General features: G+C 37.7%; 1 protein-coding gene across 2 annotated transcripts in view; it reads right to left on the bottom strand.

Moving 5' to 3' along the window:
• LOC107037299 (phosphatidylinositol 3-kinase regulatory subunit alpha) overlaps positions 1-26979 on the bottom strand; it is a 77377-nt gene that overhangs the window by 19398 nt on the left and 31000 nt on the right. The window contains exon 6 of one of the 2 annotated variants that reach the window (XM_015255780.1): positions 10568-10677. In XM_015255780.1, coding sequence (XP_015111266.1) covers positions 10568-10677 — 110 coding nt within the window. Of the gene's footprint in view, positions 1-10567; positions 12159-26979 lie in introns of those variants that run through there. The other variant, XM_015255779.1, reaches the window with a different exon arrangement.

Below are 26979 nucleotides of genomic sequence, written 5' to 3' on the forward strand. Positions count from 1 at the left end.
CCGCGTGGAGAACTCTAATCATCTCCACTTGCGATATGAGGGCCGATAAAATCCACAAGAAAAAGAAAAAAAGTGAATGACTTTCGTAAAGGGAAGAGAGAAGACCCTGAGTCTTCAGCCCAGAAACTTACCAATGTGGAACCCACCAAATCGTTGCGCTGAGTTATTTCAGGCAATAAATGCTATTCTTGGTTACCCAAATACGAATTCCAAGGAAATGCTATTTTTTCCAGAGTCGGGGGGGCTAACTGACGACCAAAAAGAATTAAGGGAAATTACACTGGGGACATTTTTACATGTCTTGGGGGCACAGAATTGGACGGAAATTTATTGCTGCACGAAGTGGAGGTTAATTTTGGAGGCTAAGGTAACGATTACGATTGCAGGGAATTCAGAAAAATTGGTGGGATATTTCTGGGGAATGATTTATGTTCCGTTTCCAAATGACGATGTGGAGATGTATATTTTTTAAACTTCAAGTCTGTTTAAATTTGACTCCTGACAGCCCCTGGTCCTAATTTTTTTGTTTTGCAATCAAGTTTTACTGCTGCGGAATAATTATTTATTCTGGATGTTCAAAGAACGTTGTGTTCACTCAAATTCTACGTCCAGTGATAGATCTTGACCAAATATCATTCGTTTTTTTGTCATGTGTCAATGAAAGACAAAGTACTTCAATTTCTAAGAAGTTTTCAAGATTAAAATTTTTACTCGTCAATTTTTCATTGAAGAATGGAATAATAATGGATTTTGTCAAGAGTTATATCAGTTATAAACACGAATGATTCATTTTTAGTAATAAAAATCGATTCAATCGGATGAAGCGAGCTGAGATATTTTCAAAAATTGTAGGTTATCACCAAAGTTTGTTTGTTAAGAATGTTTAGCCAAAACCCCCATTATTCGCCACAATTTAGATATTGTCTCACATGCCAGGTTCATATTTGAGCCATACGTTAGTAATAATCTTAATCTTTCCATCGGCGCATCCTAGTGAGAAATTAATTTCTGACAATCACTTCTTGTAACATTACGCTTAGGGAAGAAACGTGACCGTGTGAACTTTGATCGAGATGTTGCATGTGTTAGACACTCAAGATATTAAAAAAAAACCACAAGCCATTTACTTTAGACTATGGAAAATCTATCGCCGGCGAGAACAAGTAGGGGGCCGGGCCATCTGGGCGTGATATCTTCGATTGATTTTCGAATTCCTCTAAAAAAAATTTTGACCGCCATTACGAGTCGAGAAACGCGACAACACTGCACAACAGCTGATCGAGGTCCACTGCAGTCACAAGTCCTCCATTATTTAAGAACAGTTTCGTTAATTACTGTTCTTGAGACCGGAAAAGCACGCCATAACATTTATAATTTGATGAGAAAAATAATTTGTAACATGAATGATTTATTTAGTCAATTTTATTTTTCTTTCCAACTGAGTCATCACCTTGATAGGTTAAAGATCCTTAGCCCCCTCAATCTTGAAATCATTTAATTATTAATCGACAGAATTATCATATCCAAGTTATCACGTCCTGCATAGTAAAAATATTTCAGAAATTTACAGTATTCAGCTAGAAACATGTGATATTAGACAAACGAAGTGGAGGGAAAAAAACCAAAACGACATTTCTTGACATAAAAAACAAGCAATAATAATTTCTGATAGCGAATGCAAATGGCAATTATGTCATTACCTCGGAGACGAACGATCCCAGGAGAAAAAGACTCCATAAACCTTTCTTGTAGCAGAAAAAAAATCTCCACAAAAACTTCCCTCAATAATTCCCCCCAAAATCCTTCATCCTAAAGATAATTCCATAATTATCAACAAGGAATAACTTCCTTATCCGGGTCGACTCACTACATTCACGTCACCCCGCAATTTATTAATTTATTCCTCAAGTCACAAAGGTATGAAAAAAAAAACACTAAAAATGTTTTTCAACTCTGCATTCTTCGAGCAGATAATGACACAACATTCCGTAATTTTTCTATAATTTTTCATGACTTTGAAATAATGCATATAAACACGCAAAAAAATTTTTTTTTCTACTGATAACCCATAAAAATTCATATTCAGCTAGGAATTTATCAAACTGCTACCAGTCGTGATTTGTGCCTGGCATTATAATGTAACAATTACGATTGTAACGGAGCAGAGCGCCTCTGAATCTCCAGTCCTTATTTGGATTTGGTATAGAGCCAGAGTACGAATACGAATGACGGATTTACGAATGGGTGTGAGAGAGCCTTCTACTGAGAATCAGCTGCCAACTGGCAACGGCGATGAAGAGTTAACGAGCGTATACCGAGATGGAAAAGGGAGTGAACTGACGAGTGGAGAAAAGAGGACATGTATAAAGCGTTAATATTATCGCCAGTACAGCATCTGTGGTCCCTGTGCTTCAGTTGAATTTTGTATTTCATCTTTTCAATTTTTTCCCCCCTCGACACTCCTCTTCCCCGTATTTTTTTTTCACAGTTCTTTTTCATTTATTATTTCTCCTTTTATTTCAGTAATAAGCAAACGGGTTATCGACAACTGGTTCAATTCTAGTGGAGACCTCGAACTCCGTCTCGTGGGATGTGGAAGAAAAAAAGAAGTAAATGAGTGAAATGAAGAAAAAAGAAGTTTGTTAAACGATAAAGACGGGAGGAGACGTAAGGAGAGGCGCGGCAGCATTTTTCTCCTTTATTAACTTGCTTAGTTTTTACCCCACCCCTGACGTCCCACTCGTGTAGCCACAGATGCAATGCCCGTGACGACACACGTCCCGAGAAGCTGATAAAACAATCACGGAAAGAGTACTCTCGAGTGTTGCTTCCATGGAAATTTAGGTTGCCAAGTAATGCAGAATTTTGGTTTGCAAGAGAGGGAGGTTGAGGGACTTTGCGAAAAGTGACTATCAAACGTGCACGGAGAGAAATAAAATTGAAAATTAGGGGAGACCGGGGCATAGTGGGGCACATAAAAAAAGGCAAAAATTGAGAAATTCAAGGGGTTGACGAGTAAAAAAAACTATCAACGATCAATAAAAAGTCAAAAAATGCTCAAAAAACTCAAATAATACTAAGGAAAAATTTCAAAAAAATGAAAAAACTCGAAATTCTTTCAATTGGGTATATTGGCCATATTGGGTATTTTAATTAAAACTGAGTTCTCACAATGATCTAGACTTAGATAGTCAGATAAATTTGCTAAACCCATCCCCCGACGATCGGCAACGACGGAAAAAAATAAAAAATGAGAAGAATTGAATCCCACTTGCTGTGCATACTCTCAGCTTACTGATATAGACGTCACTTTGCTACTGAAGCAAGAAGTATTAGGATTTCACTTCGTAAAATTGAGATGAACAAGTGAAATCTAATGAATAAATTTGGAAATTTCAATTTCTAGAAAAAAAATAAAATTGAAAAAAAAGACTTAAGGAAAAAATGAATAATGGATTTAAAAAGCAAAATTGATTTGACGAATAACGAAAATTTTTAAAAATGTATAGAAAATTGTTACAATGTACTCTTCTGTTGATGAACATGAAATTGAAGAATAAGGATTCTCTTATGCGTAGCCTATCGTGCCCCAAATTAAAAAATCGATTCATCGGGGCCTTCCCTACCGTAACGTTTATAATTATTTTAAAGTTTTTGGATACTACCCCACTGTGCCCCCAACTATAATACGTTGGAGACGCGAGTTGATAATTTTGGAATGTGAATAGTGATTGCTAAAAAGCAATATAAGTATGATAGAAACTCTGACACCCGCCTCTTTGCCTTAGCTATCCCGCTTTGCCCCAGAGCCCTATGTGAACATAGTAATCAAGGACCAGATCGGAAAAATTGCGAAATGTCATTTATTTTAATTGACTTTTTTTACCATTTAACATAAAAATTTTCTATCGCCAAAATGCACGGGCGAAAAAAACAATTTTCAAGAATGTTAAAAACGATTAATTTTTGTCGAATTTTTACTATTAAGGATATCGGAGTACTTTGGAGAGTTTTTCTGCAGTGAAATGCTTTTCTACTTTTGTAGTCGAACATGAAGGCTTTCATTTGAGCCCCATTTGACCCTAAGTTTCCGGACATTTTACAATGATTGTATTATTTAAACTTTGCAGGTCTGAAGTTGAATATGGATATTGAACCGTTAAAAAATATTCTGACTCTTTCTTAGGAATTCCACTGGAGGGAACAGATCTAGAACGAGAAATTGATAACTGCTTCGCCATTGACTTTGTCGTTAAAAATAGGAGATTTTTTCGAAGATTGCTGTGACTTCGAAGCTATTTGGAAAATAATGGGTGCAAAAGTCGTACATTTATCTGGTCTTGACATTTTGAGATTATTGGGTTTACAGAAATATGTCAAGACACGTCTTCTCTAGAGACTGTTATAGGCCACAAAAAGTGTCTCTTGACATTTTCTGATAAACTCACCTCATTTCAGGGATATTTGCAGAATAATGCCAATGGAATGTGTATCATTCGGTACTCAACCACTTCACTAGGAAATTTTATTATGCATTCCACATTTAAGTTATTGAGTTTAGAGAAAAATGTCAATGTGGAAAATTTCATGGACTCAGACATTCCTTGATAAACCCGGTGACTTCAGGAATATTTTCAAAACCATTTGCACGGAGAAAAAAATTAATTTCAGAAAATAAATAAATGAAATTAATCAACCAAAAAATGATGGTTTCAAGGCAAAAATATTCTGGAATCTATCGAATTAGGGGATTAAGTTCCCCTCATTAGCACATTTTCAAAATGAAAGGCATTTTGGAAATTTTGAATTAAACCTTTGAAAAAATTGAAAAAAAATGTTCTAAAAGGTTGGGCTCAGACGATTCAGCATCACCTTGTGGGAATATCAGGGGATAAAACAGAAATTAGAATTATCTATGAAAGTGAATTTACATAACCATATCAAAATTGAAAGGTGAGAATATTTCTCATAATTCATGACCAATGACCAAAGTTAATATACACGAGCGCACAGGTGTCTCGGTCTCGTTTTTCTCTCACGTGGCCACGAAGATAAGTAGATTCTTTGATTTTATTTGGATACCCATTTAATTAAGCAGGTATTCCCTGACTTCAAACGGGACTGACCATTTAATAGTCTTGCCTGATCAACAAGACTCAGTCTTCTACAATTATTTGAGAGAAATGAGCTTTCTTTTTTGCCAATATTGGTCTAATAAAATCCATAGTATTAGTGTTGAGGCAACAAGTTGCCAGCACGTGTCTCACATAACCTCATATTGATTTACGATAATGAAATCATTTCTTATGGTCATAATTAATTCTTGATATAGTGGGAGAAGAATGATTTATTCAGTATTGTGAGAAGAATAGTCAGAATGACTGATTAGATCTAATCATTAGATTCTAATGAGCAGGGTAATGCGATTAGTTTAAAGTGAAAATGACTGTTATGTATTTTTAGAAATTACTTTCCACGTATCTGGGGGCGACTTTCATTTTGTTTATTTTGAAGAACACGCATTTTTCTTTTAATATTGTTTTAAAAATTTATCTTTGAACGAATAATTGTGACGAATAATTAGGATAAAATGAACAGATGAATAAATGACTAATGAAATGAATTATATATTTTTCTATTATTTTTGAGGTTATTGGGATAATTAGTGTGATTTGTCTTTTGAATATTATTTTTGAAAATATTGTCTTTAATGAGGATTTATTAATTCGAATTTTTATATTGATATTTTGCATCGTATTATTTTTACAATTTACTCAACTCATTTACGTGTGTCTTTGAATTCAAGGGTCGATGACTTTGACTTGTTTGTTTTTGAATTCATTTCGAATTAATTTTATTTGAGATTGTTTGAAGTTTGTTTATTACAACCCGAAACGTGCAGATTCATTATCCCCTAAAGATTCCGAATGGAAGCATTGTAATCGACCAAATTTAAGTTTTCGATTTTTTGTGTTATACCAACCCATTATGATCCAAAAAGTCCGAAAATGCAATTTTTAGATCGCGTTTAATGAAAACAAAAACGACAATAAAATGGCAAAAAAAAATAGAATTGCGAGTCTCATCGAGTTTCCAGGTAATTGTTTGCAGATTTAAAAATCTTTTAAATGAAAAATAACCTCAGAGCTACTTGAAGCCAACTGCAATTGAGCGCAATTTCCACGGATTAAAAAAAAACTAGCTGAACTTCAAATAAAATCCAATCTCTTTGTGCTTAACTCCGAAATTCCTCTTGAATTTCCAGCCTCATACATCATTTAATTTAAAAAATCAAATTGAACTTCACTAACAACCCGAACCCCTTTTTAATTAACACAAAAAAATACGCGTCCAAAAAAAACTTCAGAATATTCCCCGTAAATCCCCAATTTACGAGAGGATTAAATCGAGAGGGACCCATTAATTGAAAGAAAACTGAAACTAATGAGGACAAGCTTCACAATAATCATCAATTCCTCCTAAAAATAACAACCGAATCCCATGCATCACCATTAAAGTCATATATTGTCCATTCGCTTAGATTTATCCTCAATCCTAATATACATTTTTCCGCGTAATAATTCTATCGCTTCAATACTCTAATACCACGATGATTACCACCTGAGTATCCAATTTTATAATATTTAGAATAGGAACCACGGGCACATATTTTTACCTTAGTGCTCTCCCGCGCAAGCTAATGATATCTGGAATCGCAGCCGATGTCAATTGAACCTAAATCATCGGTTTTAATGAGAAACACCACCAGTTTTACGGGTTTCTAGGGCGGTCCATAAACTCCCCAATGAGAGAAAAATATAATACGTCCATGACGTCGGGGCAAGATAAAGAGCAGGATTTTTCTATTAGAAAACGAGAGAAAAAAAAATGAAAGAGAAGGAAAAAAGGCAGGGCTATAACCGCTAGTGAGGCACCTTTCCCTCTGGCCTATGTATATACGTATGAACACCCCCGCTTCTCAATTTTGTTTCATAATGATCGCCGCTTGCCCATTTTCTGGCTCAACGCACTAAACTCATAATTGGTAACTTTACACACTTGTTCATTATGCGAGAGTTGAGGACGTTGACGTTGAAAGTGGACTTTTTAAATAAATATTAATAATGTTCTCCGGTTACTGTAAATTGTAATTGGCTGTACAGCGTAGTTTGCGAGATAATTGACAATGAAATTGGGGCTTGTTAGAACGTGAAGTATGGGTCGAACGTGAGTTATAGTTTCATGTCAGCTTGTTTCTTCTACGTTTTATGAGGAAACGAAATAGATTTTCTTCTACTTAAATTAGGATTTTCGAATTGGTCGTTTCCGACGCTGTGTATTGCTGGTTATTTTAGGTATTTACTGTTGTTCCGAACTTTTCACTCGGTGTGTATTTTTGTAATCATCTGCACCCCCTTTGCTATGGAAAAGTCGAAAGCGATGAACCAAATAAATTTTGAATTTCCTGTTTGAATTGAAACAAAGACGCCTTGATTTATTTTGAGCATAAATATTGTTTGAGAGTTCTTCGCCATGAGGTCTAGAATGTATGTGAGTGGTTTGGGACTCAAAAAAAATTGTTTGAAAATTTTTTAATCAAATTTTGTGTTTATGTTCATTGATTAATTATTTTGGGGGAAATAGTTTTATGGCGAAATGACGAATTAGCATTTTGTAGTGAATGAAGGATTTCAAAACAAAATCTCACGGGATCGTCTTGGGAAACCCCTTATTATCAAATTATCATATTCAACAAAGATGTAAATAAATTTATTTACCATTGTTTGCTTCCCCATTCTGTGACCAAACGGAGTAGAAATTTTGGTTCTTAAGGTATATCCCAAGACAATAGCACACAAAAGTTAGTCCCTATGGATTTCCGGAAAAAATTGTAAATGACTTAATTTGTTGCATTCTCATCAGTTTTGAGTTTTTCTATCCTCATATGTTGTTGATGAACGGAACAATAACTGTTTGAATTAAATAAGGAATAATTTCACGAAATTTCAATTTTTTAGAGTTGAATATCACAGAGACTAAGGTAAATGTACCTATGCTCGTTCAGATGCTGCCAGCTATCTCAGTGAATTATTTTGATAGTCTCAAGAGTCTATTAAGAGTGAAATACGATTGGAGTAATTATTTTAGTTAATAAGAAAAGTTATAGACACCAATGAAGAGTGATTTATTGAATAATAAGAGAGAAAAATCCCATTCTCAGAGAACCACTGTGCCCATTGAGTCAGTGTGACCAATGTAAAAACCCGAGAGGGTTTACATATGGAACCAAAAATAAATAGTAATTATCATGATTAATATGAGTACATTCCAATTCTAAAGGTTTTACCCTCCGCTATCGAATTTAAATGATGGCACCTTCACGCTCATTTCGTTAGAAATATTTGACCAATAATGTGTTCACCTTAGCTAAACGAGCGTAGGGTCATTTACCTTATGTACTATAAAATTTTACCAAAAAATTCACGGTATCCGGAATTTATCAATCTACCTTGGATACCTGTCTTGACCCATGACTAGCCAAGCTTGGGCCGCCCTTGGACCAAGCTTCGGCCACTTGTTAATTTCTACCTGGGAATTCCTGCAGAATTTATCTCCAACAAAAAAAAAAGAACGAAAATGTTCGAATCATTTTTACCGACTTTACTAGAACAATGGAGATTGTGCTGTTGGCGTTTGAAATTTTTGCAATAGGTCAGTGATAAACGGAAGTGTTGTCTTTAAATGTGGGAATTTAGATAATGAATAACTGGTATGTTACAATGTTGAGAAACTAGGAAATGCTTAAATGGGAGTTATGAGTGGCTTCAACGGATGTTACTTCTCCACGAATTCATCGAATAAATGATACCGTTTAATTACTCGAGGGGGGATAGCTTGGTGCACTGTGAATGAAGATGGCTTTGATTACATTGAAAATATTTGTCACCGTCTGACGTTAATCCACACGCCCTCGATCGAGACAGAATCTACGGCCTCGGTCTGGCTGAACAGTTCAATGATCTCAAGGATTAGCCGAGTTTTCAATAGAAACACTCGAGATGATCGTAAAATTCTAGTGAAGAGATTATTCCACTTTTTCAGATTCAAAAATCAAATCTTCCAGTGCACTATTAGAAAATTACTCGTGAAATTTCAAGTAAAACATCTTGAAATTTTTAAGAATCACTCATTGAGATGAAATTTTCAGGTCCACGGGATAATGAAAATTATTAAATAGCAAGCAACAATTTTCCTGAATTTTCAATCCACTGAAAATTCAGTTGGATGTGATTTTTTATCATTATGTATTCATTCCTTTATTAAAATTGAGTTGATGTCTGCTTTTATTATGTTCAAAGTTTGAGAAATCATCTTTAAAAATTTTTACGAAGCAAAATTCATGTGTAATGTTTATGAAATTGGGTGCATTTAACAATGAAATCGGTCCCTTTTTTCAAGTGCGAAAATACATTTTGATAGAATACATTAAAAAAATAGCAAAGAATAAAAATCGAAGATGAAAAATTTTATCGGATTAATATAATGTAGTTATTATTTTTTTTTCATTTTGGTTCCATATGTACAGCCTCTCGGGTTTTTACATTTTGTTCCCTTCCCTATCTGCATTACACCATGGGCCGACTTACTTTATCCCCAACTGCACCCCATTCGGGATTGGACTGCCAGGGAAACCATGGAAAACCTCAGTCGTGCAGCCGGCCGATAATGCAGGGATTCCACTGTGTCCATTGGTCACACTGACTCAATGGGCACAGTGGTTCTCTACATTCGTGCCTAGCGACTGTAGTCCCACGCGGTTAGGTGTGCCTAAGCGGACACCCATCCAAGTACTGGGCAGACTGAACTTAGCTTGGATGACCGCCGGAGCCACACACTCCCCCCGCGTGACCACTAGAGCCACTATGTAATGTATTATTATTTTATACACTTTATATATGTATAAATAAGTATTTTTTGTTCATAAGCTACGCTAAAAACTTGAAATATTCCTAAAAATAAAAATGTTTCACCTATTTTTTAATTAAACAAATTTCCTGCTCAAAGTTATCAATATTTTTCGAACCCGAAGCGCATTGATCTTCATCATCACCTCCTGAAGATTAATGTCCTTCGATTCATGAAAATATCGATAGCTTTCGGCAGGAAATTTGTTCAAAAATTTGGAAAATTAGCGGCATTCTGTAACCCCTTAAATTGAATTTAAATTCATAACATTGAGAATTCAAGTGTAACTATTATTTAATTTTCAAAAAATTGCTGACAGTGTTCACAGTATAAAAACTGAGGAAATTTCCGCTGAGAAACTGGCCGAAGACCATTGAAAACAAAAACCATTACTCATAACAAAAAAAAAACATAAAATTTAACTACCGAAACGACTTCCCTTCTTCTATTGCGAGAAAGACCGTTCAAAAGAGACTCAAACTACACCAAACGGAAGCGGAAATTTCCTCAGCAAGCCACCAGCCAGCCCGAAATTCCCCAATAACCCCTCAAACTGACTCACAGACTAAAAAAAGAAGAAAAAAAAACAATTTCAACTGACCTTGTCCTTGTCAAAGACCTGTCCCGGAAGTGCGTGTCCCTTGTCGGCCCATTGGCACAGGTGTTGTCCACTGTACTCCTTGCAGACAACGTGGAAACAGGCGTGACACTCTACAGGACACATAGAACCGCACATACAGCAACATAAACTTGAATACGTCTCACTTCGTCTCTGATAAGGTATCGTTATTTTACCATTACCCATACTACCATTCTCAAGTAAACGTCTAACACCATTTTGACTCTTACAATTGCCATTGGCCCGCGGTGACTCATCACTTCTGTTACCCTTCTTAATCACCTGACCATTCTCAACAATACTACCATCAATTCTCTCCTCCTTATCACCCCCCTCATTCGTAAAAAAGCCCTCATTGCACCAGCACATATGCCGATGAAACGAGAGTGGACGAGCGCAAGAGACATCCTGCTTATTACTATCAACACAGCAGCTGTCAATACTTCCAATATCCTCATCCGAAATTGAGCACTCAGAATTCTTTCTCGACTCACGATTATCACACCTCAATTGTACTTTCGATTGCATCAAATTATGACTGGCAAGTGCAATGCTGTTGAGCAATGCATTATCAAATAATGTTCCATGATGTTTGCCACTGGGACTCAGTGTTGTCGAATTATTTCCTAAAAATTGTTGATTCACTAGACGTCGTTGGCTTGAATCGGTCGTGTTTCTCAACCTTGCGTTGCGCTCACTTCCATCATTGACATGCGCCTCCTGACGTGATCCAAACGATTGGTCAATCTCGTTGCTGGGCGACGAGGCGCATGGTCCATCACACGTGTTCAATGTATCACAATGTTCACTAATAACACCATCTCCATTACCACAATTCTCCAGTACAGCAGGGCCCGAACAGTACGTACCATTTTGATTGACATGCTGCCAATTGACATTATTATTAATACCAAATCTCGATTGATTGCGCTCAGTCAATGATGTACCAAGTACAACGTTTGTAACATTACACTGTCCACCACTTGTAACTGGTAATGTTGTCATCTGTACACTATTAGTACCTGTTGTAACACCAGTGCTATTTGTACTATTTGCACCTTTTCTCAGCATGTAATTGTCAGCATCGACAGCTAACATACGTGACATAGCCGGTGATTTTGTCTTACCATCATCCTCTTTCTTGGGTGAATACTTGTTTGTTTGTTTACTGTCATTTAGGGTTATTTTTATTGTTTTATTATCGTCATCGTACTCGGTGTCACAGACCTGACGACGATGATCTGTCTGTCGTATTCTCGATGTGAATACGATTGACTGCACTTGGGCAGCTGTTGGCGTACTCGCCGACTGCTTCATCACTACCAACTTCAGCCACTATTATCATTCAGAAGTGTAATGTGATTTTACTTGATGGTGATCTAGGGATTCTTGAGTATTTCCTTAAGTTTTGCAACTGTCTACAATGCACTGACCAACTGCTAGCAACTTGTGGTGATTGTTTGCATAAATTAATTCCATTTTTGAATAGTTTTCTTGCAAATTGGGTTGATTAGGAAGTTGCCTCTTCACGCTCACTCCCTCGAACAGTTTCTCGCTGGTTGGTATCAACCAAGTGTATGCCCTTGCGTAAATTTAATTTTTTTATCCTTTACCAGCTTTTGGAAAAGGAGAAAAATCGCCAGCTTTTTTTCCCTTTTTCACTTCCCTTCGGTTTTATTATTTTTATTCCTTACTGGCTCATGCTTCCCACAACGCAACCAATGTAAACGCGAGTTTCACGAAGCCGAACGAAACCGGTTTTGAAAAGGCGGGTATGTACAATTCCTCTGGCGTAGTGTTCCATAGAGGCTATCCAAGGAACGGTCTCGATCGAGGTGATACGCGGGAGGAATCTCTTCGTTTCCAAGGCACGTTAAAGGGGCTGTGTGATTTTTTGTTTCTCTCCTTTCCTTTTTTCCTTTCTTTTCCTCCTCTCAATCTTTCGCTGCAACTTTTTTTTTCTTTTTTGGTTTGAGATCTTTTTAGAAAAACGCACTTCCACTCCTACTTTTTGGGAATCTCGTCGTCCTCCAGCCCTTGGGGAATTTTCTCTTCCTGAATATTATTTCTGGGGAAAGTATCGGTTTTGTGGATTTTTTTTATTTCAACGAGTTTATCTTTCTCTCACTCTCTCTCTCTCTCGTGCGTTTCCAAGGCTCAAATTAACGAAAAAATGTCGAGTTTGGCGCCGTCTTGGTCGCGTGCTCGACACGGAAACCCGAAGATTCCAATGGCCTCGTATTTCCGAAGGTCATTGCTTGGACCTCACGAAAAATCTCCTCCCACTTTTTTATTATAATTTTAAACGAAAAAAATTTTTTTTTCGTTTTCTCCACTATCTTTCGACACACGACACACAAGCTACTCTCAGTTTCGTAATTCTCGTCATGTTTAATCGTCTTGATACGATGAATACATTGATTCGTAAAGTGTGAGTAAGAAACATGTGAAATTACATAGCCAAAGGTTTAGAACATCTCGAGTGTCAACTATTCATCTGACTGTGCTCTCCTTCACACTATCACTTGAGTTACAGTTGCCCCATCGCAATTATTCCCTGTTATCACTTCTTGCTGACTGGTTCATTAAAAAAAAATTGCCCCCGTGTGATTGTGATAGCCTCCAGCTGATAGATTATGTTAAATAAATTTTGACTTGATTTTTTTGCAATTGAGCGAATGATAAAACTGGAAAAAAAAGTTCTCTCGTGATATCTTGAGTTTTCCGGTGGATGAAAGGGCAGGGGGGTCTTTTGAGGAGTGTGAAAACTGCGGGGAGCTCGTTGCTACCCCATGTATGCACGGGTGGAAGAGTACCGAGTGGAATTATCGGTCGATCGTGATGCACCGGCCGGTCGGTAAGACAGCAGAGCCCAGACACTGGCTCTACCTCGGACGATTCTACTCCAAAAAAATCATCCAACATCTGAATCCAACTGATCATCAACCAATCGTCCAACGTATCCAAGCCAATCACCTCATCAATTCCCCTTCAATCGCCTCAAAAAATGCCTCCTGACGATGTCCTCAAAATCTCACGATGTTAATCCAAAAAGAAATGCACAAATTCCTTCCATCCTGCTCCTCGTCACTCGCATAAATTTCCTCGGGTATATTTCCCTGAATTAACACCGGCTACTGCCACTTAACGCTCAATGAACGGCTCTCGTGCACCTGACACACGAACCTCCACGTTTTTTCATTCCCACCCCACATGCACTTTTCCATCAATTTCACCGAAACTCGAATCAATTAACTTGATCAATTAATACCGGATTAATTACTCAACTCCTCTCAATCCCGTCTGTCCCATAAATCCCTCGAATTATCGGACGAGCCGGCGAATAATTCCGTCTAAACTTGCATTAATCAACCACCGGTGGCCCAGCAACACCAGTTACCTCCCCTCTGTCTTAACACTCGACTACCTTGGACTCAACTTCACCACTGTTACACTCAACCCTTCCCCTTTTTTCCTTCCTCCAAAGCTCCAACAATTCCAACCAGGCCCTCGAGTCAACTATTTCACCTTCAATCTCGTTCTAATCCTCTCCCTCCTCCCATTGATTATCAATTCACCCTTCCCCAGTTGTGCAAAATCCACTGTTCATTTATTACCCCCCCTGGGTAATAAAAAATCATAAATTGCTACGAATCCCTCATATTCGCTGATCTTTCTCACTTTTTCCACTTGACTCCTTGTATCATTAAATCGGAATCCGTCCAACACAACTTCTATGATACGTGTTCCGCGGTCGACCGACGAGAACTGCCAGCTTCGTGATCACAGCCGCTTCACGCTGCCCGTCGTTTTTTCGCTCCTCTCCGATCTGCCCCTCGCCAACTCTCACTCACTCGTATTAAACTCTGTCTCACTTCACCCACTCACCCCCCGCGGCCCCCACCCCGCCCTCACCCATCAACCCGGCGCAGTGCTCGTTTACTCCGTTCCTTTCTTGTCTTTATAGCCGAGTCTTTTTTACTTCGCTCTCGCACACTCTCTCTTCTCTCCAATGTAGAGCTCTGGCTTCGTTTTTTTGAGTTATCAATGGTTTTTTGTCTTACGATTGGTGGGTTGTCAATCGAAAAATCCCTCGATTTCGCTCCATTCGGGTGGTCACACACTCGATTGGTCCCACTTTCAGTTTTTTTTTTCTTTATTTAATTGAGATTTTCGGAATTTGCGGGTAGTTTAAAATTTTGGGGGGAGTTTGACGTTTTTTGGGGGGATTTTCTCGCTTTTTTGGGGGGAGATGTCTCTTTTTCACGGATAACCGGCTCTTTTCGGACAGCAAGTCCTCTGGCAGTCAGGCGGCTCGGCTTACAGCTGACCGGCCGGTTCGTGGTGTTCAGTTAATAGGAGTAGTTCGTGCCACGACTCCCCGAATGTAACTCGGGGATTCAACCGAGTGGTGTGATCGGGAGGATCCGGGGTGGGTCGGGAGTTATCGTGGCCTTTTATGAACAGGGGTGTAGGGAGGCTCTCGAGGTGCCCTGAGTTGCTAGGCGCAAGCCCAGCTGACATCGTGAAAACTCGAGGAGAATAGACCTTTTCATCCTGAGAGTTACTAGATTTTCCAACACTTTTTTCCCATGTTACACTGTTAGAATTTTTTTGTAAATTAAGTAACAGTTACACTTGAATTCTCTATGTTATGAATTTCAATTCAATTTAACATCAAATCGTTCATGGAATCTCTCACTCAGGTTGGAAATTCAGAACAATGGGGTTTTCCATGTCAGATTATCGCTGATATTTCAATGACGTGTAGAATTTTCAAATTCATTGCGGAAATTGAACATCACATCCAAATGAATTTTCAATAGATTGGAAATACAGGGAAATTGATGCTTGATTTTTCAAATTATTTAATAATTTTCATTAGTGTATGGACCTGAAAATAGCAATCCTACTGAATACTCCAGAATTCAACTGATTTTTCAATAACAAAATACATAAAAATTTTGTGTCAATGAGTAATTGTTAAAAATTTCAAGATTTTTTACCTACAATTTCAGGAGTAATTTGCCAATAGTGTTAATTCCCCTGGGAGTTTCGGACACTTTTACGGAATTGACATATTAATCATCATTTTTGATGGCTCAAATCTATATCATCTTAAATGTCAATATTTATCAGAATTTTTTGTTATTTCTCTGGAGATTTTTCAGTTCGATAAACGGAATAAATATTTCCCTTAGATTTCCAGAATGGAAAAGTCTATTAGATTCTCGGGCGTTTGGTCGTTCACTGTTGAAAATTTTTGTCTGAAATTTCCGGTACTTTTTGGAATTTTTTATCGAATTTAATTACAACTGAAATTTCAAGGAATTTCATCATTAACACTTTAGAATTCCGTGGAAAAATCAAAGAAAACCAAAAAATTCCCGTAAATATACCCTTAAATTTTCAGGACAGTGACAATAAATGCGATTTGGGGCGAAAAAAATTATAAAATTTCAGATTTCACTGAAAATTCAATATAATTTGGCACTCAATATTCATATTAGATTGAAAATTCAAATAAATTAAGAAATTCTCGTCTTTGTCCTGTTTAATATTCTGCAATTTTACAGAATTTTCAGTGAAACCTGAAATGTCATGATCTTTTTCCCCTAAATCGCATTCAAAGTCACTGTCCTGAAAATTAGTAGTCAACTGTCCATGAATTTTTTTTTCTAACAGTGTTGTTTCTGGTCTGCGGTTTCTACATTTTTTTTCTAGGGTTGGAGAACAGGACAGGACAGGAGAAGAAGACCTTTTGCGAATTTGTGGGGGTTCTCAGTGACTGAGGTGGACGTCGTGACCTTGTTGATGGAGAAAAGGACCTTTTTGCAAAGCGAGGAAGAGGTTTTGAATGTAATGAGGGAGGACTTCAATGAGAATTCGTACATTGAATGTTTTTTCTGCGTCTTTACTCTGCTCCCAGGCATCGCTTGTCTACCTACTTTAAACGCTTTCAGTCCCAGTACTTTTTTTTGGATCGGGAAAATAAAGAATTCCAGGAGAGGGGGGATTGCGAGTACTCTCCTCTCCGTTGGTGAATGAGAGAGGGAATCGTATGTATTTTTTGTATGAGTGATAAGACTAAACATAGTTGACAATGCAGAAATAAAAGTGTCAGGCGAGAGAGAATGAGGAATGGGGATTCAGTGGCATTTGAAATGATAAATTTTTCATTTGGAATTATCGTATTTTTTTTATGGAGCTGGGGAATTATCGGAGAGTTTCCGCGCGTCATTACAGACTCGCTGGCGAGGCACATTTGGGGATTTGATTTTGCGAATTTTCTTCTCTTAAAATTTGATGAGGAAATGCGGACGGTTATCACATCATCTTTCTTGGTGAATGTCGCTCAGTCCCGGGGAGATGATTCAGGGACATTTTCATAAAAATATTTTCAACTTCCCGACCCGAAGGGAGGAAGTCATCGTAATGACCCCAAAAATCGATTGTGGATATTTCATAATTTGTCCACGTTTCATGACCCCTATAAACTCTCCGGACACTTTTTAGAGACTGGCTTGTATGTGTGGATGTGTGTGTGTATGTGACCAAAATTTTGCGCTACAATTTCTCTCGAACAAACGATGCGATTCAATTTTTTTTCATGCATTCGATGTGTTTCTATGTAACTTAGAACTGATTAGATTTTGAACAACATCGCCTCAGTGGTTCTTTAGATTTTGTAATAAAACTTGTGAAAAAACGTTGAAAAATTACATTTTTTTTACAAATTTGCTGATTCCTCTCAGAGAAATGATGTGATTGATTTCTTGTCATCATAATCGATACAACTTTGTATGATTAAGACTGGAGTGAAATTCCAGCACAATCGTTTCACCGGTTTCGGAGTAATTCGAACATGAATTTTTGAAATGTGAAACTTTTCAAAGATTTTTCAATATACGTCATTTTTTTTCAGTATCATTTTTTTTTTCATTCTATTTTTCTGTATTTTTCATTAAGAAAATCAAGCAAAAAAATTTTGAAATTTTGAGCCGAGGAAATCAAATGGAAAATATCGCAGTAGAATAAGTTGCATAGAAATATCTAATTCTAATGAATGACGGAAAGGCAATTGGTCGGGACGTTATTGGTTCGACCCGTAATGGGTCACACCCACTTCAACCCACCTGCAGTGGGAGTGAGCGAAGCGAGCGACCACCAACTCTGTCGAATTCCAACCCACCCGCGATGAGAGCGAGCAAAGTGAGCGACCAACAACCAACCCAGTCGAATTTTTTGTAGCTTCCACTTGGATCGAAAAAAGAGTCCCTATGGAAAATTCCATATCTACTTCAGAACTCGAGATATGACAATTGAATTATTCATAATTCAAAAGTACATGGGGGAATTGAACAGTTAAAGGTTAAGGACGCATTCTAGAGTAAAGCGGCTGAGCGTACGTAGAGGCCCTGACTTCAACACCTAAATCTACCAAGATCTGTTGTAGCGGCCGTTTTGGTCAAGACTTTAAATGGTTAGATCATCACCATTCTACCTGACCGGGGATCGAACTCAAAACCTCTCGCATTTGAGGCAACTCTCTTACTGCGCCAAGCCGTTGGTCTCAATTGAACAGTTACTTTTTGGAGAACTTTATGAAATCTAGGGTAAATGAGAAAATTTATAAAACGTGTTCTACTAAAACGGTATGTGGAATTTTTCCCTGAATTTCAAACAATAATCTGATTATTTGGAATTTGAAAGGAGAGGGAACGATTTCAAAGTTATTCAAAATACGAAGACAATGAGGCAATCTTCACACAGAAAAATAGCCTTGTGAAATTTTCGTTTTATCTTCAAAGATTTCGAGCTACGACAATTGAATTACTCACACACTGCTGAAAATTTATTACCTGAAATTTCGGGAACATTTTTTGGAAATTTTTATTAAATGACGATTTTCCACGATTTTCGATTTTTTTTCATATGGATCTAAAAATAAAAAGTTTTAAAAAATTTGCAGAAGTTAATTCATTCTTCAATAACAAAACAAGTAGAAATTTCCGACGAATTAGTCGTTTTTGAAAAACTCAAGATTATTTACTTGAAATTTCAAGCCCATAAAAACACCGACAACTCAAAAATCCATTTGGATGTTCTCTCCTTCCGCGCAGTTTATTCAACCTGAACCCAAAAATAAAAACCAGAAGTATAAAAATCTAAATGTCTGAGTCTATTTCCATCTATTTCCATGCACTGCTAGAAATTTTTTTCGAATTTCATGGACGATATGATAGTCATTCTCATGGAAGTGACATTGAATCGGATTTAAGGGAAAAATAGTTATAAAATTTCAAGTTTGAGGTAGAATTCAAAGAAATTCATGAGTTTTCGGTGGAAGTGAGATGGAAATTTCAATAGAACGTGAACATTCAAAAACTAAATGACCTGAAATTTCCATTTTTCCCTGAATTTTCCTGATTTTTATGTATTTTCACAGAATAATTCACCTGAAAACATATTTTATTTATTTTCAGATCATTCGAACAGAAAATTAATCGAACATTTGATTTTTCAATGACAAGATTTGCTTAACTTTTAGTGAAAATTGCATACGAAAAAAATTTCCAGGATTTGGCACGGAAAATTCAGACGAAAATTCAGTAGCGAGGCGGTGAATCTGGTTAAGTCGATTTGGAATTTTGGCCAGTTTTTGATTAATACCTCAGAATCTAAGAGAGATATCAAAATTTTTCTCATGATCTTTTTTATAATCCGCAATCGGCTTTACAAGAAGGTCATAACAAAAATTTTTCTATCTCTTTTAGATTCCGAGATATTCCTCAAAAACTGACCAATAGTCAAAGCGACTTAACCCAGTTTACCGCTTCGCTACTGAATTTTTAACAGTGTGTACCTCAAAACGATTCCCTTCCCACCCCATCAATTCAAAAAACAATACTCTCCCAAAATTCAAACCGTCAACTTGAAAGATATTGATCATTTATTATTTCATTATTGAATAAACGGTGGTACGCCTTCTTCGCGATTTCGAAAGTCACCGCTGTGACCGTGCCCTCATGAATTTCCGCGTGTCTCAATTTTTCTCGCTGAATAAAGCCTCCAACGTCTCAACATTAATCCCAGTAACCCTGCCACTTTCCCCCTAACAACGAGCCCATTGTCCTCAAGATCAATTCAATCGTAAAAAACTCCACCGAAAAAAAACCTGAATGAGTTTCATTTACTAAAAATAATTTTTTTATGCAAATAAGACAGACCCTAACGAGCAGAACCGCGCACTTTTTCATAACGCAAAGAGAGAAATAAATATCTCAGATAAACCTCTCGTCCTCAGAAATACAAAACCTACGGCTGCTCTAATGGCGCATGCAGAAGTCATTGTGTACAAAATAAAAAGGCATTTTCACTATTTCGTGTCCAAGTATAATGACCATTAAAAAAAAACTATCCAACTTTCCATAAAAAAAGAATACCCTGAAAAAAAAAGCATTATACCGTAGTAATTTGCTAAACATTAACGATATCGAAAATAACGTGAAACGTGTTGAGGGCATGAAAGTGAAAAGCGACTTTCCAGGGGGTCACGGCTGAAGATGTTGGAACGGAGCCTCTGGGATGATCGAATCTACCAAGAGAACCCCGAGCGCATGCGCACTTTTAAATACATTATGACCAAGGTCGAAACGTCAACGTTGGGTAGGGTCGTTTATTCATCATTTTTTTATTATTATTAAAATCCTCTCGCCTCTGAGGCACACATGTGAAATAAGAGTTCTCTCATCGCAATCCATTAATCAAGAGAGAAAGAGAGAAAAAAATTATGGAAGCTCTTATCAGCGAGTTGAGAGACAATGGGGTATCGCTTCACCAGTGATAAGCTGGGAAAAGAGAATTTCCAATCAATTTGTTGATTAAAACCGGGAATGGAACGTGAATTTTCAGCAGTGCAGAGTAACTTTGGTTAATGTACCAGTGAATGAGAGGGCGGTGAATCGATTCTGCTATTTTTTATTTATTCTCTTTTCGTTCTCTGGAGTAAAGGGGCCCCAGCACCACCAGTAGCTACGTGAATACACTCCTGAAACGGTCGAAGAGAGCTCGGACGTTTCCGGCTGTACGTGGCTCTGCGCACTCGACCTCTTTCTCGCCACTCGGTTCTCAAACACACCGAGTGGAGGGCACCCGAGTACAACCGATCGTACCCGAAATATTCCTTATACCTCTCTGTACATCAATTTACCAGGCAGCGCGGAGGTGTACAACTAAAACCAGAGGGGTCTCTCTCGCGCATTAAGCGCATGTGCGAAAATCCATCGGGGCAAGCGAGGGCGAGGGAGAGGGAGAGAGAGAGAGTGAGGAAGTGATGTTCGGGGAGAGAGGGAGCAACGCTCGGCTTCGTGGTTTTCGCTCGATTGCCGGCTCGGTCGCTCCGCCGATCTGCATAGTGATGCCGCGAGACACTTTACGAGACAACATTTTGGAGAGATGATCTCGGTCTCAATGAACATGAAAATCTTTGCTCTCATCTCCTAGGTGGAGAAAATGATTTGACGAATTTCACCAACTATTTGTTGGAATTCACCAAATAGTTGGTGAAATTTAACAACTATTTAATTACAAATCAGAAAAAGATTCTTAAATTTCATTCGACAACCATTTGTTAAATATTCAATAAAACTTCATCGATTTATTTGATGAATCAAATTTAACAAGGAATTGTAGATTATTGCGAAAATATCTCCTTGGGGAGACATTGATCGATTGTCAAGATATAAATGATTGCGGGATTGTTTCCAAATGTATATATACCCGGGTTCGATTCCCGGCTGGGTGAAACGGAAATTTTTTCTCTCTAAATTCTAATTCTCTTAGAATTTTTTTTTTTTTTTTTTTTTCCCTCCTAATTGTTTCCGACACCTAATATTTCAGGGATTATCTAATCTCGGGGAATACTACCATCCCTGTAAATTTGAACGAAATCGGAGGGGGGGGAGTGATACTATATATTTACCGTTAAATTTCACCAACTAGTTGTTGAAATTCACCAACTGCTTATTGAAATTCATCAACTAGTTATTGAAATTCAATAACTAGTTGGTGGATTTCAGTAACCAGTTGGTGAATTTCAACAACTAGTTGGAATACTGTCTATTTCGACACTACACGGAGAAAATTATTTGGTGAATTTCACCGACTAGTTGTTGAATTTCACCAACTAGTTATTGAATTTCAACAACTAGTCGGTGAAATTCACCAAATAATTTTCTCCGTGCAGTGTCGAAATAGACAGTATCGACTCCTCTCGTGATGACTCCGAGTCAATTTATCTCATCTCGGTCTCAAGTTCTTCGTGTTTTTTAATGTAAAATCTCGGTTTTTGTCTCGGTTTGTTTCGTCTCGGTTTTCTACTTATAAAAAACGCGAAAAATTGGAAACCGAAATGAGATAAATTGACTCAGAGTCATCACAAGAGGAGTCGATACTGCGCATTTCAAGACTGAGAGGTTCACTGAGACTGCGTCACTCCCTCCAAAGGATTGTTTCGTGATGTCTCATAAAATGTCTCGCGGCATCACTAGATCTGCACGGATGTGCGAGTTTTGCGGTGGACTTTTAACAAGAAGAATTGAATGAGAAAAAAGGAAAAAATTGAAAAGATATTAGGGGGAGGGGGAGATTGGAGAGGAAAAAATACGGGGGACGAAACGAGTTATCGAGATTCGACCCTGACCAGGCCCGAGATATGAGTTATTGGAAAAATGTTGGAGTATGAAATATCACAGAGCGCGTATGCATACGTATGAACAAAAAGGGTTTTTTGGAGTTTCGGATGTCAATGGAAAAACATGGGAATTGGAATTAGGATATTTATGGGGAGTTGAGAGAATAGCGGGGGAGGAGAAGGATGAAGCCGGTGTAACAAGGGGGTGAAAGTTGGGGAGGGGCTCGGTGGAGTCCTCACTTCTTTCAGAATATTTGAAACTTCTTTAAGAATATTTGAAGAAAGATATTCATCGATTGAAGCTTGGTTTCAAGTCATTGCTAAAGGGGAGAGATGAATGTCTTTTATAGGGTTAAATTATCTCATTATCTGTTGGAAAAAATTGAAATATCAGAAAGTTCTAGTAGTAATTATCGAAAGACTGACATTTGAAGTAGATTTCAGGGGGTTTCATGATTTTTCAGTAGAACTAAGATGGAAATTTGATGAGTCACTTGAATTTTCGATTGAACATGAATTACTGTTAGAAATCTATTGAAATTTCATGGCAAATCTGGTAGTAATTCTGATGAAAGCGACATTGAATCCGATTTAGCGGAAAAATGGTGATAAAATTTCAAGTTTTACTTAGAATTTAAAGAAATTCATGAGTTTTCAATGGAAGTGAAACGGAAATCTCACAGCTTAATTGAATTTTCAATGAAACATGAATATTCAGAACCAAAATGATATGAATTTTCAATTTTTCCTTGAATTTTTCTGATTTTTCCGAATTTTCACGGAATAACTGCAGTGAAAAATGAAGTATTCTATTGATTTTTTGATAATTCGAACTAAAAATCTATGAAATATTTGATTTTTCATTCACGAGATTTCCTGAAGTTTCAGTAGAAATTTAACATGATAAAAATTTCCGGGATTTAACACGGAAATCTCAGACGAAAATTTTTAACAGTGATGTTCCGAACCGAAATGACCAGGATTTTCAATTTCAACTTGAATTTACCTCACCAAACCCAAAATCTGAATTATTGGAACACTGTTGAGACCGGAAATATCACAGAGCGCGTATGTATGCGTATAAAGACAAAGGGTATTTTGGAGTTTCAGATGTCAGTGGGATAACATGGGAATTGAAATATTAGGATATTTATGGGAAGCGGGGAGAGTAAGGGGGGATGACATTGATGTAACAAGGGTGAAAGCAGGGGGGGGGGTATATAAACCCTTGAGTGGTCGCACAATGAGGGAATCCCCGCCGTTTTCGATTTTTACTTTCAACACAAAAACTTCGTGAGTGAAACAATCATAAAAAATTGTATTCCTACTTTCAAATATAGGGTATCCTAAAACTCATTGTCACTTATAGCGTGAGTTAAGGATGTCCAAGTGTTAAGGACATCCATTTGTTAAGGATATCCAAGTGTTTTTTGTAGTTTGGTACAAAGCACACTACACGGAGACAAAAATTCCAGAATTTTTCAGGAGAAATTCAGGCAAAAATTACCGTGTCGTCTTTCAAAAATTTTAAAAATTCCAATTTCGAGAAATTAAAACAAAATTGAGAACCACCCCCCCCCTTTTCCGTAAAAATTCGTTATCTCCCTTAATTTCGGAGATATTTTTGAAAAACCCGCCAATCAATTTTTTTGGTTATCAATTTTCCATGCACCTCCCCTCCCTGCCCCTAAATTTCCGTAAAAATTTGCTATCTCCCTTAGTGTCAGAGATATTTTGAAAAACCCGCCAACTCAAATTTTTTGGTTATGAATTTTCAATGCACCCCCTCCCCAAAATTTTCGTAAAAATTCGCTATTTCCCTTAGTTTTGGAAATATTTTTTAAAAAATCACATACTCAATTTTTTTGGTTGTGAATTCTCAATTTACAACCCTCCCTCCTCTCTCTCTTTGCAAAATCTGAATGTGTACTAGATTCTTGATGTATACCCTCCTACCCCCATGTATGAGGCTCGCCAAGGAGACCTCATCGACAATGTACCTCGAGAATTTAGAAACAAATCGATTTGCATCAAACCGAAAAATCGGCTTGAATCAAACCGAAAAATCGGTCTGAATCAAACCGAATCGGTCTGATTCAAGTCGATTTTTCGAAAAAAAAAATTCTAAGAGAATTAGAATTTAGAGAGAAAAAATTTCCGCTTCACCCAACTGAGAATCGAACCTGGGTCGAATTCTCCCAACTCTAGTAAATTATATCCATCATGCGCATCAAAAACTAACCAGATGCGCGCGACACTTTTTACCCTTCCAAACAATAAATTCTACCAGTAGATGTACAACCAAGGATATCTCCGAAACTAAGGGAGATAGCGAATTTTCCTCGAAAAATTGGGGGCTAGTAGGGGGGTGGTGGTATATCGAGAATTCTCGGTTAACAATCCCCCCCCCCCTCTTCCCGCCCTAAATTTTTCAAGGAAAATTCGCTAGCTCCCTTAGTTTCGGAGATATCCTTGAAAAACTCACCGCCGCGCTAAACGACTACTCATTCATTAATTTTGCAGCTTACTTGAATTTTGAAATACAAATGGAATTTTCCGAAATTAAATGGAAAAATTTCCCGTGAAATTTACAGCTTCCATAAATTTTCTAATGTTTCGATCAGAAAATTAATAGAAAGTTTCACATTCAATGAGGAAATTCTCTGGAATTTCAGTGGGAAAGTCCCTTGATAAAATGTCCCCGATTTGATACAAAAAATTCACACGGATGAATACGTTCAACCCCCCTTTTGTTCTCCCCAACTTCCCCCATAGAATTGAATTCTCGTTTGCTCAAAACAAAAATGACTCCACAATAATCACAAAACCTCTACTTCAGTGGACGCATCATTCCCTACCACGTGAACTGCCTAAAAGCCGAAAGCTCTCCGATAGCAAAACACCCCTAAAAGCTCTACGAAAACAAAGAACTCCGTCGAAAAGCTCAATCGAAAAGCCCTATATTGATACTTAACCAAATAAACAAAACCCGTATGCAACAATTCCCGGGGAATAGGTGAGGTGAATTTCGCGGAAACGCAACCCAGGGGCTAATTTCTATGGAGACGAGCCCGGCGAGACATCAGAATGAAGCACGTCAGTGGTTGTGCCTCTACCCTCTCGCTTCCACCCTTTACGATCGATACTGGGGACGAGTTCAAACGTGACTATATCCACTGGATACTTCGAGGGATATCCCCCGAAATAAAACAATAATAATAATTCTATCATATACAAAAAAAAAAATTTGTGTTTCTCCTCTTCAATCGATTTTTCTCAATGTGGCCCAACGTTCCCCTCAACTGGACGTATTGCGAAATACCTTGAATTCAGTTCACCCATTACGCAATATTAATGCGCAACCGCTAGATAATAAAATCGGGTGAAAAACCTCAACTCGTTTGATCATATTTTTTTTCTCTCTCTCTTATCTTTTATCATTCCCCCCCCCCCCCCGCCGCCTCTAATTCTCCCCTTTTTTGTTAATTTTTCTCCCGTCTTTTATGTCGATCGAAGAAGGAGAGATAAAGACAATGGGCTGTATATGAAAAAAAAAGAAAAAAAAAAGAAAAAACGAAGGGAAGGGGAGGTCATACTACTCGAGTGCAGTCGAGTACAATTCCCGTCGGACGGGCACGGGCGATAATCAAAGGCATGGATCGTGGAGCGAGAAAGAAGGATAGAGGAAGAGTTATCGCGCTTCGTCTATATTTAACCAATTTATATGTGCCTATACATTGCTGAGTGTGTGTTCTATGTATGGAATTGAGATTGTTGTACATGTTGTATGCACGATGGCGGAGGAATTGCATGGCCGAGTTACGCGCTTGTGCTCGCTCCCCCCTCCATCACTCCTCACTACAGCGAGCCCTCTCTTACAATACTGTGAGGCCTTTGTCGACTGATAGTCTACGATATTAAGGGGTCTCCTCAGTAATTTTCGCCACAAAACGACAATGTGCTAGCGAATTGAATATGTAATATAATAATCAAAAAAATGGTAAAAGGAAAATTGTAAAAAAAACTGAGTAGTTTTATCGTTTCATTCGTTTTCAATTAATCATTCGAATTTCTGCTTATACATGGGCTTTAAGAACGAAATTTTGTCCCTTACCCCTCACCCTGTTGACAATGTGCTAGCCAACAAAGGAAGCTATATTAATTTATATTAAACTCAAAAAATTAGGGAATGAAGTCTCATCGAGTTTTGCCAGTAATTTGTTGAATAAATTAACGATAAAAATAATTGGCGTGATGTCTGTCACTATCCAATGCACGCCATGTTTGATGTTTCGTCTCTCTCGAAAATAACCTCACTAACTTAACCATTGGGCCGATTAGCCAATCAGAGGGCAGAAAGGAGCGGAATATAAAATTTAAAAAAAAAAAAAAAAAAAAAAAAAAAAAACTACCATTTTACGCTCCACTCACCCGCGCGCCTATCGCCGTTTTGCGCTACTGAGGAAACCCCTTAAGTTTATTCCGTTGATTAGGGGTAATCGGGTGTGGGTGGGGATCGCTCGGTAATCGGCGGGGTTAGTGGACATTTGGAGATATTCAATATTTGTGATTGGGGGGAAGGGGGGGAAGGAGGCAAATGTGTGATTTGGGCGATAATTTATTCGTTATTGATTAATTTTGGGTGAGTGATTTGATTTGGAGATTATTTTGGGGATATCGGGGGGGGGGGGGGGGGGGG

Source organism: Diachasma alloeum, unplaced genomic scaffold (assembly GCF_001412515.2).
Source record: "Diachasma alloeum isolate Michigan unplaced genomic scaffold, Dall2.0 Dall_scaffold_00216, whole genome shotgun sequence".
Lineage (NCBI taxonomy): Eukaryota > Metazoa > Arthropoda > Insecta > Hymenoptera > Braconidae > Diachasma > Diachasma alloeum.